This window comes from Xenopus laevis, chromosome 2L, assembly GCF_017654675.1.
Source record: "Xenopus laevis strain J_2021 chromosome 2L, Xenopus_laevis_v10.1, whole genome shotgun sequence".
Lineage (NCBI taxonomy): Eukaryota > Metazoa > Chordata > Amphibia > Anura > Pipidae > Xenopus > Xenopus laevis.
This window is the reverse complement of record NC_054373.1, coordinates 140,623,207-140,638,003: the sequence shown is the minus strand read 5'-3', so window position 1 is coordinate 140,638,003 and position 14,797 is coordinate 140,623,207. Positions and strand designations below refer to the sequence as shown.

The 14,797-nt window shown below is 36.7% G+C and overlaps 1 protein-coding gene across 1 annotated transcript in view; it reads left to right on the top strand.

Moving 5' to 3' along the window:
- The first annotated feature begins 2,207 nt into the window (after positions 1-2,207).
- siah3.L (siah E3 ubiquitin protein ligase family member 3 L homeolog) overlaps positions 2,208-14,797 on the top strand; it is a 51,885-nt gene continuing 39,295 nt past the window's right edge. Inside the window, exon 1 of the mRNA XM_018247333.2 lies at positions 2,208-2,674. Coding sequence (XP_018102822.1) covers positions 2,540-2,674 — 135 coding nt within the window. The 5' untranslated portion in view covers positions 2,208-2,539. The remainder of the gene's footprint in view (positions 2,675-14,797) is intronic.

Here is a 14,797-nt window from a genome sequence, read left to right as displayed (position 1 = left end):
AAACTGAAACAAAACATAAAGCTATAACTTTTTTGACCAGGACAACCACAAAACTGGGAAAGTTAAGAAAAGTACAGTAGGGGGCACATTTACTTTGCTCGAGTGAAGGAATAGAATAAAAAAAACCTTTGAATTTCGAATGTTTTTTTTTGGCTACTTCGACCATCGAATTGGCTACTTCGACCTTCAACTACAACTTTGACTTCGAATCAAACGATTCGAACATAGGAGCAATGTTAGCCTATGGGGAAGGTCCCCATAGGCTTTCTAAAAATTATTTGGTCGAAGAAAAGTCGAAGTCGAAGGATTTATATTTGGCAGTCGAATATCGAGGGTTAATTAACCCTCGATATTCGACCATATGTAAATCTGCCCCTAGATGTACCCCAATAAAGAATATAGTAAAATAATCAACATCAGTGTTCAGATTCTGGGCATAGAGCATAGCATTTTAGCTAAAAATGTAGCACCATTGTATTACTGCCCAGAGGGGAAAACATACATATTTATGTTAGGGAATCAAAATGTAATTTACTGTAAATGTTGCCTCATTGAGAAACCTTTACACTGTTTTGGGGACCACAGAAATGTCTTGTAGGGCTACATTGGCTAGATGGGTCTCCAGTCGGACATCACTTTCTTAGTAAGAGCACATGTAAGATTTATAAGTCTAGGATGACCTGGAGCATCCTGTGTTATTAAATGGTGTATATGTGAGACCGTGCATTTTTTTGGGAGAGCTCATTTCTCTTATTCTGTATATTTACTAAATTTGTCCTAAGTACAGAATGCCCAGTACACTCTTCTTTCCTATATGCTGACAATGGAACAATAATCCTCAGAACATTACATGCTGTAAAGCAGCGTCTTAGGTTGTACAGGGTCCATTTTATAAATAAGTGGAAGAGGCGACTCTTTCACTAAATATTAAGTGGAGAATGTTTAAAGCAGCATCTTCTGTACTACTGTATACATTGTATAGAATGTTAATGGCAGTGCTCAGAAAGTCACCTCTGGTACTGCAGACTGGCTCATGCATGACACACTATACTGTTGTATGTAAGTACATATGTTTTCTGTCCTTGCTGTAACAGTAGGTGTATGCATACATGAATATATTAGGAGCCTGTACATACAATGTAGGGAGAAGCTGTTTATATGAGCTTTGATGTGGTTGTAACCAGGCATGCAGAATCCCAGCCACAAGAATGCTTTGGCAGAGGATTTATACATGTCTATAGACACAGTTATGTTATAGCATAGGATTAAGGGATACCATTCTTTCCACTTCCCACTGCTAGTTGTAATTATTTTTGGGTTCATAATTTGCATCTGATTCATGTTGATGTGGTGCATGCTTTTAAAACGCACAAGCCACAGTTGCACCAGGCTCCTCTCACCCTCGTGACTGCAACTATGCTGGTATTATGGGAACAAATGTGGGTTAAAAAACAGGGTAATTGCTTGTGGTAAGTATATGACGGTCTTAAACTCTGTTCCTCAGACACTAAGTATTGATTGTAAGCTCTATGGGGCAGGAACTGCTGTGTATGAACAACTGTGAGTCCTGTGCTTCATATACAAAGCCACTTTCCAGAAAATTAATTAAAGCCCCAGTGAACTAGTGTCTGAAAACCTCTTTTATATTTTCTGTATCTGCACATGTACAAATAGACGGACATTGTGTTTGATTTCCAAACAATTGCTCACCGAATCCATGGCTCCGCTTTCTGCCATTCATCATCCTCTGCCTGTGATTATTTTTAGCTGCTGAACTGTACATTATACCTTGCTCTGCTCCTTGCCTCTAATTATAGAGCCGTGATGCATTTTCTTTGCATGGATTGCATTTGCTGTGAAAAGCCATTTGGAATACGATTGGCAAGGCATCATGAAGAGCACATAAAATGTAATGGAAACACAAATCTCATTTAGCAGCTACTATCAAATTCCCATCACCAATGTTAAAAGTCTCCCAGAAATATCTGATTCCTGCCAGAGCTGCTTTATAGAAGAGAGGGGGAAAAAGCCGGCTGATTCATCTTTTTTTTAACTTTTACTGATTTTTTTTTTTAATGACTGAGATTTCCCCCCAACACCACAGAGAGCTTTTAGAGTAAAGTAAGTCAATTAATAAATGAAGACATTGAGCAATCAATTCTTGACTTGGATGCTCTGCAATGCTGGATGGGACAGGCTGTAATGGTAAGATAAATGCAATGTGCTGCTGAATCCTGATGTATGGTAATGTGCATGAGTACATTCCCTAGCACTGCCTCAATTCATCAGGGAGCTTCAGTAGGGGGAGGGCATTTGTTATTGGCTGTCTCTGGCCCTCAAGGATAACATTCCTGCTCTTTTGATTGGCCAGCTCACTGCTGCAAGATTCTAACCATCTTATTTTGATGATAAATATGAAGCTAAGCTGTGCAGGAGTGTAGTGCTCACACACTGCTCCGCTCTCTCCGTGCTTTCAAGGACTGGCAGCCTGTCTTTCCCAGAACTGAGCAGAGACAAGGGAAAATACCAGAAAGTTGTGATGCTTTTCTTCACTCAGTGCTTTGGGGCTGTGTTAGATCTTCTGCACCTTAGGTTCCAGCACTACCAGGCTAAGAGGGTATTTTCTTCAGCAGGGCAACTAGTCTGTGTGGTTAACCCAACACAAAACTTACAGGTGCGTATGGAATGACTCCAGGCAGCTACAGGGGATGTCTACAAGCTAACAGTAGCCTGCTTTTTTAAATCACATATAATTGGTTGTGCTGTGCATCTGATTCGTGCTGGGCCACTTCTACCTGCATGCTATGGAAGTGCCAGTAATCTAAATCATACATTCATTTGCATGTGATGAGTAACTTCAGGGAAAATACATTATAATGTGGCAAAAGCAATTACATGATATTTCCCTGATGCATGAGAGCACATTTGTTATGATGATATAGAAATAGATCTATATCCACTTTATTTGTACATGTCAGCGTACTGACTTCTATCATCAACATGCTGACAGTATGTGTACTATTTAAAGAAGTCGTATTACACATAAATTATAGTACTGGACTAGAAAGCCACTAAAATGTTTCATTCCAGGTTTGGAGTTGCTATTAAGACCCTCTAACTTGATGTTGATTTTTATTACCTGTTGTTATGAATGAGGAGTACAGAAGGGGTTAAATTAAAGGGGCTTCCAGTTGAAAGGAATTGTGTACAGCTGCAGCTGACACCCCAAACATCCGTACTACATAGACTTAAAGGGGTCTTTACTAATAAAGTGAGAGATATACCTTTTGCTCAACTGTTACCTGTGCTGTGATGACCTTGTGTCAAATTCTTACGTTCTAATGCTGTCCAGGGAAAGCCTAGCAACACGTTCAGATGCTTTTGTGATTGCGTGAAAGACTGTGGCTCTAACTTGTTGTTTTGGTTGCACTGATTGCCAGATGGATTGAATATATCTGCTCGTATGGAAGCAGCTGTCACAATTGTGTTTTTCATGCATTGTTAAGCGTACACAAATAATATGTATGCACACGCTCAAAGCGGGTACAACTCTGCCCCATCACTACTGTGTTTATGTTTTCACCATAGTATTGCTACTCTCCAGAGTAATATCTTCAGATTATATGGTTATCAGTGTGATTTTTCACAATTACAAATACATGTTTGTAGCATACTTCTGCTGAAGTTAAAAAATAAACAATATGTATAGTAATGAAAGTAACATAATCAGTTAAGTGACAGGTCTTCTTTTTCTACGTAAATATTTTTTATTGAATCATTGAATTACAAGCATTTTATAATTTTGTGTATAAAAAATATAAATTTAGTAAATGTGTAGTTCAGAGGTGCTACATACAAGTGTAGGGCACTGGTGGGGAGAGTCTGACACAGTATTGATCAATGACTGGCATTCATAGGAAGTATGGTGTGTGGGATGGAGCAAGGGAATGTACACAAATATGTATGGAATGAGCAAGCACAGAGGAATCCTTTGCAGTTCCAATGTCAGGCTCCTCTACGCTTGCTTCGGAGAGGTAGATTTACATGCCAGATTTTATTCCAGGAATGTTGCAAAATGACTCCAAATTCATGGCACCACTGTGTTTTTTTTCCTCTTATTATTATCAATATTATTGATTTGAGTTTCAAAATAAAAAAAGGAATATGTCTGTTTGTAGCTGTTATCTTCTATTACATTTTCTCTATATTGATGAATAAAGTATTAGGCCAAAGCATTTGTTTTTATTTGTATGGGAGCTGCCATTTTGCTTGTCTCAACTAAGGCTTTTCCCATACACATTTAAATAACAACACCATTCATAAATGTTAAATACTGTAGGTGGTTTAGCTGATATAGATCTATTTATCTATTTATCAGAGTGACCGGTCAAGCCGGTAAGGGGGATCTGGGAACTGTTCTAAGTCCTGTCCCCTGTATCCTGCACACTGACAAATAGTATCCTTCTGTGTTTCAGGGAGTTGGGTGCTGGGGTAGGTAGTAAACTTGCAGAAGTGTCCAGCATCGGACTGGGGGGGTCTGGGCCCATCGGGGCTGCCACATCAAGTCCCCCAACCCCCCCCTCCACCACCACATGCATCCCCACCACAAATCCCCCTCTGTCCCTCCTTCCTCCCCCCCCAGCGTGTACCTTATTCAACATGCGTTATTTCTTCATGCGGAGGGGGAGGTCAGGAAGGAGCAAACGCTCTGCCAGCCATGGGGAGCTGGGCTGGAGGGGGCCACTGGATTTTTTTCCGGTGTTCCGCTGGCCTTCTGCAGAAGTTTAAAGCTGAATGCTTTAGATTGCCCCACTATTCACAGTCCTGATTATAGCTATAGAAAATATTACAAACATAATGACCAGTACCGGTACAATAGGTGAGGAAGGCCCTGTACAAAAGAGCTTACAATCTAAAGGAGAACGGAATGAGACACAAGGTGTGGAATTGGGCAAGCAGGTGAGAGATGCAGGAGGGTAGGCTTCTTTAAATAAGTGTGTGTTAAGCGATCTTTTGAAAGCAGAAAGGTTGGGAGAAAGTCAGACAGACTGTGGGAGAGAATTCCAGAGGAGGGGTGCAATCTTTACAAAGAGGCAAATTTACTAAAGGGCAAAGTGACTAATGCGGGCAAAAATTCGCCAGCGTGACATCATTTCGGTATTTCGCCGCTGTCGTAACTTTGCTAGCAAAGGAGATAGACTAGCGGTACTTCGCTCCCTAACGCCTGACAAATTTGTGCTCTGGCAAATGGATGTAACTACGCAAATTCACTAAGATGCGGATTTTACTGAACGTTACCTCTTGCGCCAGACTTGCCTTCGCCACCTCAGACATATGGCACATAAACTATACACTGGGCTCATGTGTCGGGCAATATAACAACTTTATTTTATTAAGGTTTCCCGGGCTTGTGTAGTGTAATTTATTTGCTGCAACATATACGTCCATTGAACTTTAACTTCCCGCCATATGCAAATTAGCCAACGCTAGCGCAACTTTGCCAGCGTTCGACGCCCTGAACGCAACTTCAGATTTTAGTGAATTAGCATTGTCCTGGCGATTCTACACCTGGCGAAGTGTTACGATGTGAGCAGAGCCGTCGCTAGCTAATTTTCAGGAGGTTAGTGAATTTGCCCCATAGTCTTCAATGCAAGCATGTGAGGAGGTAATAAGAGAGGAGTTGAGGAGCATAATAAGCAGTTGGGTTGGTTGGGAGTATTGAGAGATTAGTTCAGAGATGTAGGGAGGGTATAAGCCTGGTGGCAGTATTCATTATGGACTGGAGAGGTGATAGTCTCTGGCTGGAGATGACAATTAAGAGAGAGTTACAGTAGTCTAGACATGATATGATGAGAGAGTGAATAAGAATTTTGGCAGCATCTTGGGTGATAAATGATCATATTTTAGATATGTTCCTTAGGTGAAAGTGACATCATTGAATAAATGACTGGAAATGAGGAGTGAAGGACAGGGCAGAATCTAGTTCTTATAAATTAATTTCATGTTCTGCATAACTTGCTTGCGTTATATAATTAAATGATGGTGACAGTGACAATGATCTGATTGCCAAGGAATCTTACTGACTGTATAGTGTTACACACTGTTATGTATGCTGATGAACTATAACTCTCATCATTGTCTGTTAGATTATTTGGCCTAAGAACACTGTTGTTTTTTTAGTCCTGCAGATGAGGATTGGTGTGGGTAACTCAAAAACATAAATAAATAATAAAAAAAAAAAAAATATATATATATATATATATATATATATATATATATATAACAAACAAGGGAAAGTTGTGCTCACCACTATTTTTTAAAACCATTAGGCGGGGGTGCAATGAGGCTGTGACCACAAAATACATATAAACAAATACAAGATTCCTCTGCACTCAACCCATTATCAATATATTTAAGACAGCGACATTTTGTGCATACTGCTACTAAAAAATGCCTTACCCTTTAAACAACACAGGGATTGTTTGTCCATATATTGCAATATATTTAATCTGGCCAACTACGTCAAACTCATCCCATATCTGGCCAGTCCTACACTCAATTTTCATCTGAATCATTAAGAATTCAATTGCTTCATTATACATTTTATACAAGGACTAAGTTTTACCTGCAATTTACTAGTTTCGAGTTTATGGGAGTTTTTAGAAACTCCCATAAACTTGAAAATCAACCCTTGATAAATATGCTCCTAAAAGTAGAACTCTTCTTAGAACCAGATTTATCAAAATGTGAAATCACCTCAGAAAAATTTTCTATTTCACTTTCTATTCATTCCTGTGGGATTTTGTATTTATCAATGGGTATTTATGCGATAAATATAGTTTTAAAAACCCTATAGGAATCAATAGAAAGTGACTGAAGTTTTCTGTGATGATTTCTAATCTCACATTTTGATAAATTTGCCCCTTATTGTGCGTGGGTAGAACTGTGCCAATATAAAGTTATGCTCTCATAGGACCAAATAATCCAATGAACTAGATCAAATGTAGCATATATTAACATTTCCCATTTGCTCTAATAGAGTTTGATGAGCATCTGCCATGTTTCAGAACATATCCGAACATTTTTGTCTTTGGATGTCTTGATGAAGCAGATGGCAGATGTAAATCATAGATGAAAAAATTATTATAAATGAAAAACTGTTGCAGCTATATTAAAAAAATCCAGTATAATAATAATCATTTTGTGATACATAATGGTTTATTATTGTGCTTCCTCGGCTTTATACTATTTTCCTACTGCAAACAACTGAGCCATGCTGTGTGCCAGTAGTTCATTGCAAATTGCTGGCTTCTGCTGGAATTAGCCAGTCAGAGCAGGGGGAAATCTGTCAGTGACTCACAGCATGAGTGTGTTGGTTGCAGCTGCAAAAAAGTAAAAAGTTGGGTTTTAGAAGTCACAAATCAATTGTTAAATATATATATATATATATATATATATATATATATATATATATATATATATATATATATATATATATATATATAACTCTAACAATGAGTGCACAGTGAAACAGATTCAAGAAACATCTAATTTTAATAACAGCAACTAGGAATGAATGTTTTTAGCCTTGTACATTTATGCAGCAAAATTCACAATTTTTATTTTCACCAGTGGTAAATGTTTTCATGAATCCACCCTAGAATTTCACCATATGTTTTGTTATCCGGTAAAATTTTGTTTTTTTACCATATGTGGGTTTTGCAGTGAAAAAATGCAGAAAAATGGCGTTGTTAGAATTCTTCATGCAATTTGTTTTCCCAGAAAAAAAAACTTTTTTTAAAACCATAATAAAAAACATGTAGATTCACATTTATCGAAAGGTCGAATTTAAAGTTTTTAAAAACTCCCCTAAACACCCATGAATTTGAAATTGGACCAATCAAAATTTATTAACAAAATCAAATGTTTTAAATTCGATGAATTAAATCGACCTTAAAACTCGAATCGAATTCGAATTGAATACGATTCGAATTTTAACAACTTGATTCAAGTTTTTTATTCGAAAGAGTATGATAAATCTCTAAAATCGAATTCGATTCGAATCGAATCTGAATAACTCCCTAGTGACAGTTTTGACCATAAAAAAATGTGATAATTCAAATTAGAATTTTCAATTTGACCACTGATAAATCTGCCTCTTACTGACACCAATGTATTTAGTGAAATTCTGCCATTTTTTCCGTGGTTTCAAAAAATGTTTCAGAAAAGTGCAACTGGTTACTTTTGATCATCACTAATAGCAACTGTTCCCCCTTTTGGTTTCATTTTATTGATAATGACCACAAAGACTTATGCTGATGTAGTGACTCACCATTTAATAATGCATAACCTCAAAATTCTCACTTTAAAAATGAGATAAGTATTGGCCATTCCCCCAGTCTGCAAATACAATGGTTTCATATTTCAGGTTCAACCTTTTTACATATTTATTTGTTATTAGACAAAAGGTCATATTAAAGTTAATCACATCATTACCATACCACAGCTTGTGCTATTTCTGACATGAACTGACGTGAAGTTCTACCAATATATTCATGACTGATTTTGATGTAGCTTCAAAAATCTGACCTGACTTGTCAGAAAAGCATTGGGTCTCTTGTAAAGAGCTATAGAAATCCACTGTCATATTAAATTGGTGCCATCAGCACATTAAGAAAACGTTTAGTTACCCTTTCACAGAAAAGCATAGGAAGGATTTATAGGTTACACCATGAGCATTTCACTAAGTTTGGATAATTTATATAATTTATTTTCTATGAATCAGTTAAATGGGACATTTAATCTGACATACAGGATGTTTGTATATAATGTACTTGTTCATATTTATTTAGAAAATGAAGCATTTATTATACATTCTGGTTAGCCGTTGGCTTTGGTAAAATATAGGGCATATGCTTTACATATTTTCCATTTCTGAAACAAGTTTGTGTTGTGTTGTGTTATTCTTTATAACTCTTACCAGTTAGTATCATGTTCCTAAGAAAATGTTCTCTTTCCTATTTTATCTATTTTATTTTATCTATCTTTATCTAAGTTTATGTAAGTGGATTGTATCCATGGAGCATAAACAATAAATTGAGTTGCCAAGAATGTGAGAAATAAATAATATGGGGAGGACATGTAATCTTCTTTGTAATTTATGGCATTCCAAATTATTTGGCTTGGCACATTTGTAGTCGGCTCCTGTGAACTTGTGTATTTGGCTATCCATTGCCTGCCTCCCACAGGGCCATACCAACTCCATTAGATCCAGCAAGTGCTGTTAGGCTCACTAGTTTAAAGTTTGAGCCCTCAAAACTGGTTGTACAGTATGTTTATGAAGGAATCTTTCTGAAGGGTTGAGGGACTCTAAAGAGATTTAACTTTGGGGCACAGTTACTTCTTGCTATGCTACTGCTATCTTGAGACAAGCCCAGAAATAACTAGTAAACAGGCACCAGAGAAAATGAATGTTCAGGAGCAAATCTGTGGAATTTTGCCTTAATTTAAAGTAGCAGGTTGTCAATTAAGTTCACTACTGAATCTGCACTGCACATGCTCTCTCTCTCTCCTGCTTCATTTGCATACCTTTAATTCCATTGGCTGCCAAGATTCAGCCAAACTGATCAATATGCAAATGAAGCAGGAGAGAGAGTGCATGCGCAGTGCAGATTCAGTCGTGAACTTATTTGGCAACCTGCATCTCTTACACAGAGCGTGTCCCATGATCACAGATCACAGGGGAAAGAACTGAGAGTTTTTGCAGAGATGATCCACTTCTGTGGTATGTATCTCTGAAAGCAAACATTTTACGTAATAAAGATAAATTACAAAAACATTTTTAAAGACCCAGGCTGTTAAATTAGCTTTATTGCCTAAAAAGTGAACAACCCCTTTATGTATGTCATTCACTTGTCCTTGCATGCAAGCTATGGAATATAACTGGACTGAAAAGCATTAGGATTTAGGTTCCAATCAGTATTTACTATTATTAAATTTAAAAAATTACATTGTAGCCTTTGATATGAATTCATAAAAATATATTGTGGACTCGTTTGGGTTTCACTTTGCCTCTGTACTCACTATCACTATCCAGTACATGTAAGGTTTTCTGTAAACTCGATCACCTTTGCCTTCTCCTGTTGCGACCCCTATATTACAATGTGACAGCTGAATAATCTCTTTAGTCCACCCATATTTATAGTGTTAGTGGAAGAGTAACTGGGTAAATGTAACGCATTTACATCAATTAATACATTTAACATCAGTTAAAGCTATAGGTCACCTGTGAAGATCCCTGGGCCTGTATCGAATGTTCTTGTGTAGAACATTATTATATTATTATGTAATATTATGACATCAAAATAGTGGAATTCAGGCTCCATATAATATACACAGTGGTTTAATTAGAACTTGTTTACTAATATTCTCTAACACTCATTATACATCTCATTACGTATTTTGTTTTATACAAAGTGAATAGCTATGGAACACAGCAAACAAACATACCTGTCTTTTAGTTTAAATTTTTTCTTAAATAGCCAATAAGTTAAATGAGGCCACGACTTATTGTAAATGCATTTGTGTGCGCTTCAGCAGTTTGTTGAAGTTAATATATAGCTCTACTGGGTGGGTAATCCAACTCCTGTGACCCTTTGAATTATGTGGAAATAAGATTTCCAGTAATGAAAAATGATTGTACCATAATTATGTTTCAGTGATATGGCCGGTAATTATGGTTTTTGAATTTTCCATCTGTCAGCAAAAAATTCCCTTAGACTGTAATATATATATATATATATATATATATATATTTAAAACTGTGACTTTTTGTCATTGGGTACATTTATATTTCTTGGAAGTATCATTGTTGTGCAATAAAGGCCAGGAGTGGCTCTGTTAATTTTTGTAGTTGTGAATATTATTAATCTTTAAAGGGGTGGTTCACCATTAAGTCAACATTTAGTACATTCTAGAATGGCCAATTTTAAGCAACTTTTCAATTGGCCTTCATTTTTTCTGTTTTTTTTATAGTTTTTGACTTATTTGCCTTTTTCTTTTGACTCTTGCCAACTTTCAAATGGGGGTCACTGACATCTAAAAAACAAATGTTCTGTAAGGCTACAAATGTATTGTTATTGCTACTTGTTATTACTAATCTTTCTATTCATATTCCAGTATTTAAATAAGTGCATGATTACTAGGGCATTTTGGACCCTAACAACCAGATTGCTAAAACTGCAAACTGGAGAGCTGCGGAATAAAAAGTTAAATATCTCAAAACCCACAAATAATAAAAAGTGAACCAACTGCAAATAAAAATATCAGTCACTACATTATTATATACGTTATTTTATAAATTAACTGAAAGATGAACAACCCCTTAAAAGCATAGTATGTGAATGGGGGTAGGGATTGTTGTGGTGTATCTGATTGTGACTTTTGACTATACATTAATTAATTATTTTAATGACTTAAGGAATCATATTTAGGCTGAAAATATGTTGAAAACCAGGCTCACAATCAGATGTATTGAGACTCCCATATATATTATAAATGCATGTGGTCTACTGTGACCAAGGCAATGGGCATTTTATACTGGATTGCCTGCCCAGGAGGAAAAGGGTCTGAGGGGGTCCTGCTAAAAAGAGAGAGGATTAAATGTGTAGCAGTGTGGGACCTCCTGAAACAAAAATTTAGTGTAACAACTAGCGCAGTCATCCCAGCTCCCACTCACTGATAATAGCCCTATCAGCGAGGGCCCTTTAGGATTCATATATGATCACAGTCGTGCATAAATAAATGCACAAATTGATGCAATTTAATAAAGCTACTTGAACCATTTCCATATATTTGTTCTAAACATGTGTGTCCATCCAGTTAGTCCTGATGAATTGCACGCAAACTCACCTACTGAAAACATTGGGGCCAGCCAGGATTATATACATTGCATCCAGAAAATACATTCAAGCTTTCCATCAAGTGATACTTCTTATTTTGTGTAGGCTGAGTGTGTAAATATGTATTTTGTGACTTGCTATGAGCACTTTTTGTTCTCAGTTTCAGTCTTTTAGGCATGTTGTTAATCTGATATCCCAGCTACTCTCCTCTTTATGCCTACAGCTGTTTCCAGCCTGTTATAGACACTAACCCAGCCTAAGACTCCATTCACACAGCCTTAAGACATAATTCATCATAAAAAGAGCTTTGTGCTCCCCTCTTGGTCTTAAAACAGTTTTTATTTTTCTGCCAGTTTTTATAAATATACAGAGTTATAAAAACAGAGATACAGACATACATACAAGCAAACAGTGAGTGCGGCAAGATGCACATTTTATAAGCATGAATTCTCAAAACTAACTCAGCCAGAGCCATGAATGCAAAATGGGACAAGATTAGAAGCTGGACAGGACCTGAAGTGATCCCCATGCATGCTGGATGGCATAATTGATTTTATTTAGTAGTAAAACCATTGCATGTGGGGAGGAAGAATTTTAACTATTTTTTATTTGTTCCAGTACAAAAAAAAATGAACAAATCCTTAATTCTCTGTAATGTTTTACTGAATAATCCGTAAATATAATGACAGATAATACATTGGCCCTATAATCATGCTTTGCAGATACAAGTTGCATTCATTAAAAAAAAAACTTCCCCCATATATAACAAACACAAAAAGTTTGCTCAGGTGCAGTAACTCATGGCAACCAGTTAGAAGTTTACTTTTAAATGGGTGACCAGAAAATGTTGCCTGCTGATTGGTTGCTATAGAAGATTAGGCCTGTAGCAAACTCTGCACATTTAGGGGCAGATTTACCAAGGGTCGATTTTAAAAAACTTCGAAATTCTAATTAAAAAAGACCAACCAAAATTCATTAAAAAAAAATTTTTTGTGGGTGAATAGTCCATATTCGTTTCAAATTCATCCGAATCAAAGTTTTTCCCAAAAAAAACCTTTGATTTGACTCCAAATAGGTTCCAGGAGGTCCCCCATAGGCTTAAACAGTAATTCGGCAAGTTTAAGATGGCAAATGATCGAAATTGAATTTTTAAAGAGACGGCCTTTGATAAATCTGCCCCTTAACTACATAACCCCCCTTGTTCTATTAGAATTACTCAGATGTCTAAATTTTTTTAATATTCCGGCTGCTATCTAGTTCTTCAAAGCTGCAGCCAATAATATCCCAGGTAAATGCTTCTAAAACAATTAATAATATTGCAATAATCAGTGCTTTTGGGATGGATTTTTTTAATATAATTATTCCCATGAGCAGTGGAACACTTTAATACAAATGATGGTGAATATACTATTGGAGCTATTGGATCTTTCACTACCATAATTTAACATTCATTCTCTCTCTCTCTCTCTCGCAGTATAATAAAAAGTGAATGTTTCTGCGTACGTGCACAGGAGATTTCAGTCTTTCCCATGGCAGTTTCCCATTGCCCTCTGTTTTAGTACAGTGCGAAGTATAGGAATCTTGCCTGGGGCAGTGGTAACATCTTATCTGTGGAACAGCAGGTCTCATGATAAATTGGCCTACACATTTGACATGTTTACTAGCATTAGGTTCTCATATCTGAGTGTTTTTATGCAGGCCAACTGTGACAGGGTACAGAATTTTATTAACTTGCAGTCTGCTTGTGTATTTCATCTCATGATATTTACATTTCGGAGGCTTGTGTTTGCTTTATTACATTACAATTTATAATGCTGCCCAAGGAAGAGGTTGGCTTAATGTATTCATCCCCCCCCCCCGAGCATCCCTTTCAGTATCAGTTTCTTATCACTTCTGAATCAATTCAAAGTGTGCATTTGTTTCCACTGTAATAATTAGCAAGTTACTGTAGCCATCCCTTTGCATAAGCTAAGCAGTGCAGAAGTAACATTAAATTCTTAAGAGCTCGTTGCTCTAACGTGACATGATGATCACAGTTACTTAGGGAGATGGCTTTAATACTCAGATAATGAAATAGTTTTAAGTGCAATTTTCTGTATTCCCTTGCTGTAATGTATGCGGTTCTCAGCATTTATTGCTCCTTTTTGAAATGATTTTTAAGACTGGAGTCTTAAACAATGCAGAGTTTGTCCCAGAAAAAAATCAGTTTCTCTATCCATTTTTAATGCACTTCAACCAAGGGCTGCCTATAACAGATGAAGAAATTGACTCAAATGGACATTTGTTTTGTCAGTACTTTCATATTTTGCCAGAAATAACTTTTTATTCCCTAAATTATTGAGTGCCATATTGGAAATGGAATAATGAAGCCAGAATACTGATATTTTCCCTAAATTGTGGTTTTTGTGCCAAGTGATTAAAGGGGTCCGTTTACTAAAGTGCGTTAAAAATATTCGCACAATATATAGATAGAATTTTCGCCAAATATATTATCGCCAGTTTACTAACCTGCGGTAAATATAAATTTTCTTGCACAAGAATAATTGTTATCGCATTCGCTGAAAATTACGATACGTACACATTAACGGCCGGTTTACTAAACAGCAAAATGTGCTAAAGACAAAATTAACACCAGAATATTCGCAAACTTTTACCGCCACCTATGTAGTGGCGTAAAAGTATTTTTTTTTCGCCAGAAAATTCTCAAGGGGCAGGAAATATCCCATAATACAGTTTTTTTTACCCATCATTCTTTGCTGACAGGAGAGAGACCTGTAGCTATTGCTGACAGGATGTTTTGGCTTCTGCTTCTATCTGTTGCAACAGCAGCAGTTTCAGCTCAGAGTCGTATTATTGGCAGCGGCCATCACAGCCTCTACGCTTTTTTGGTTTCATTG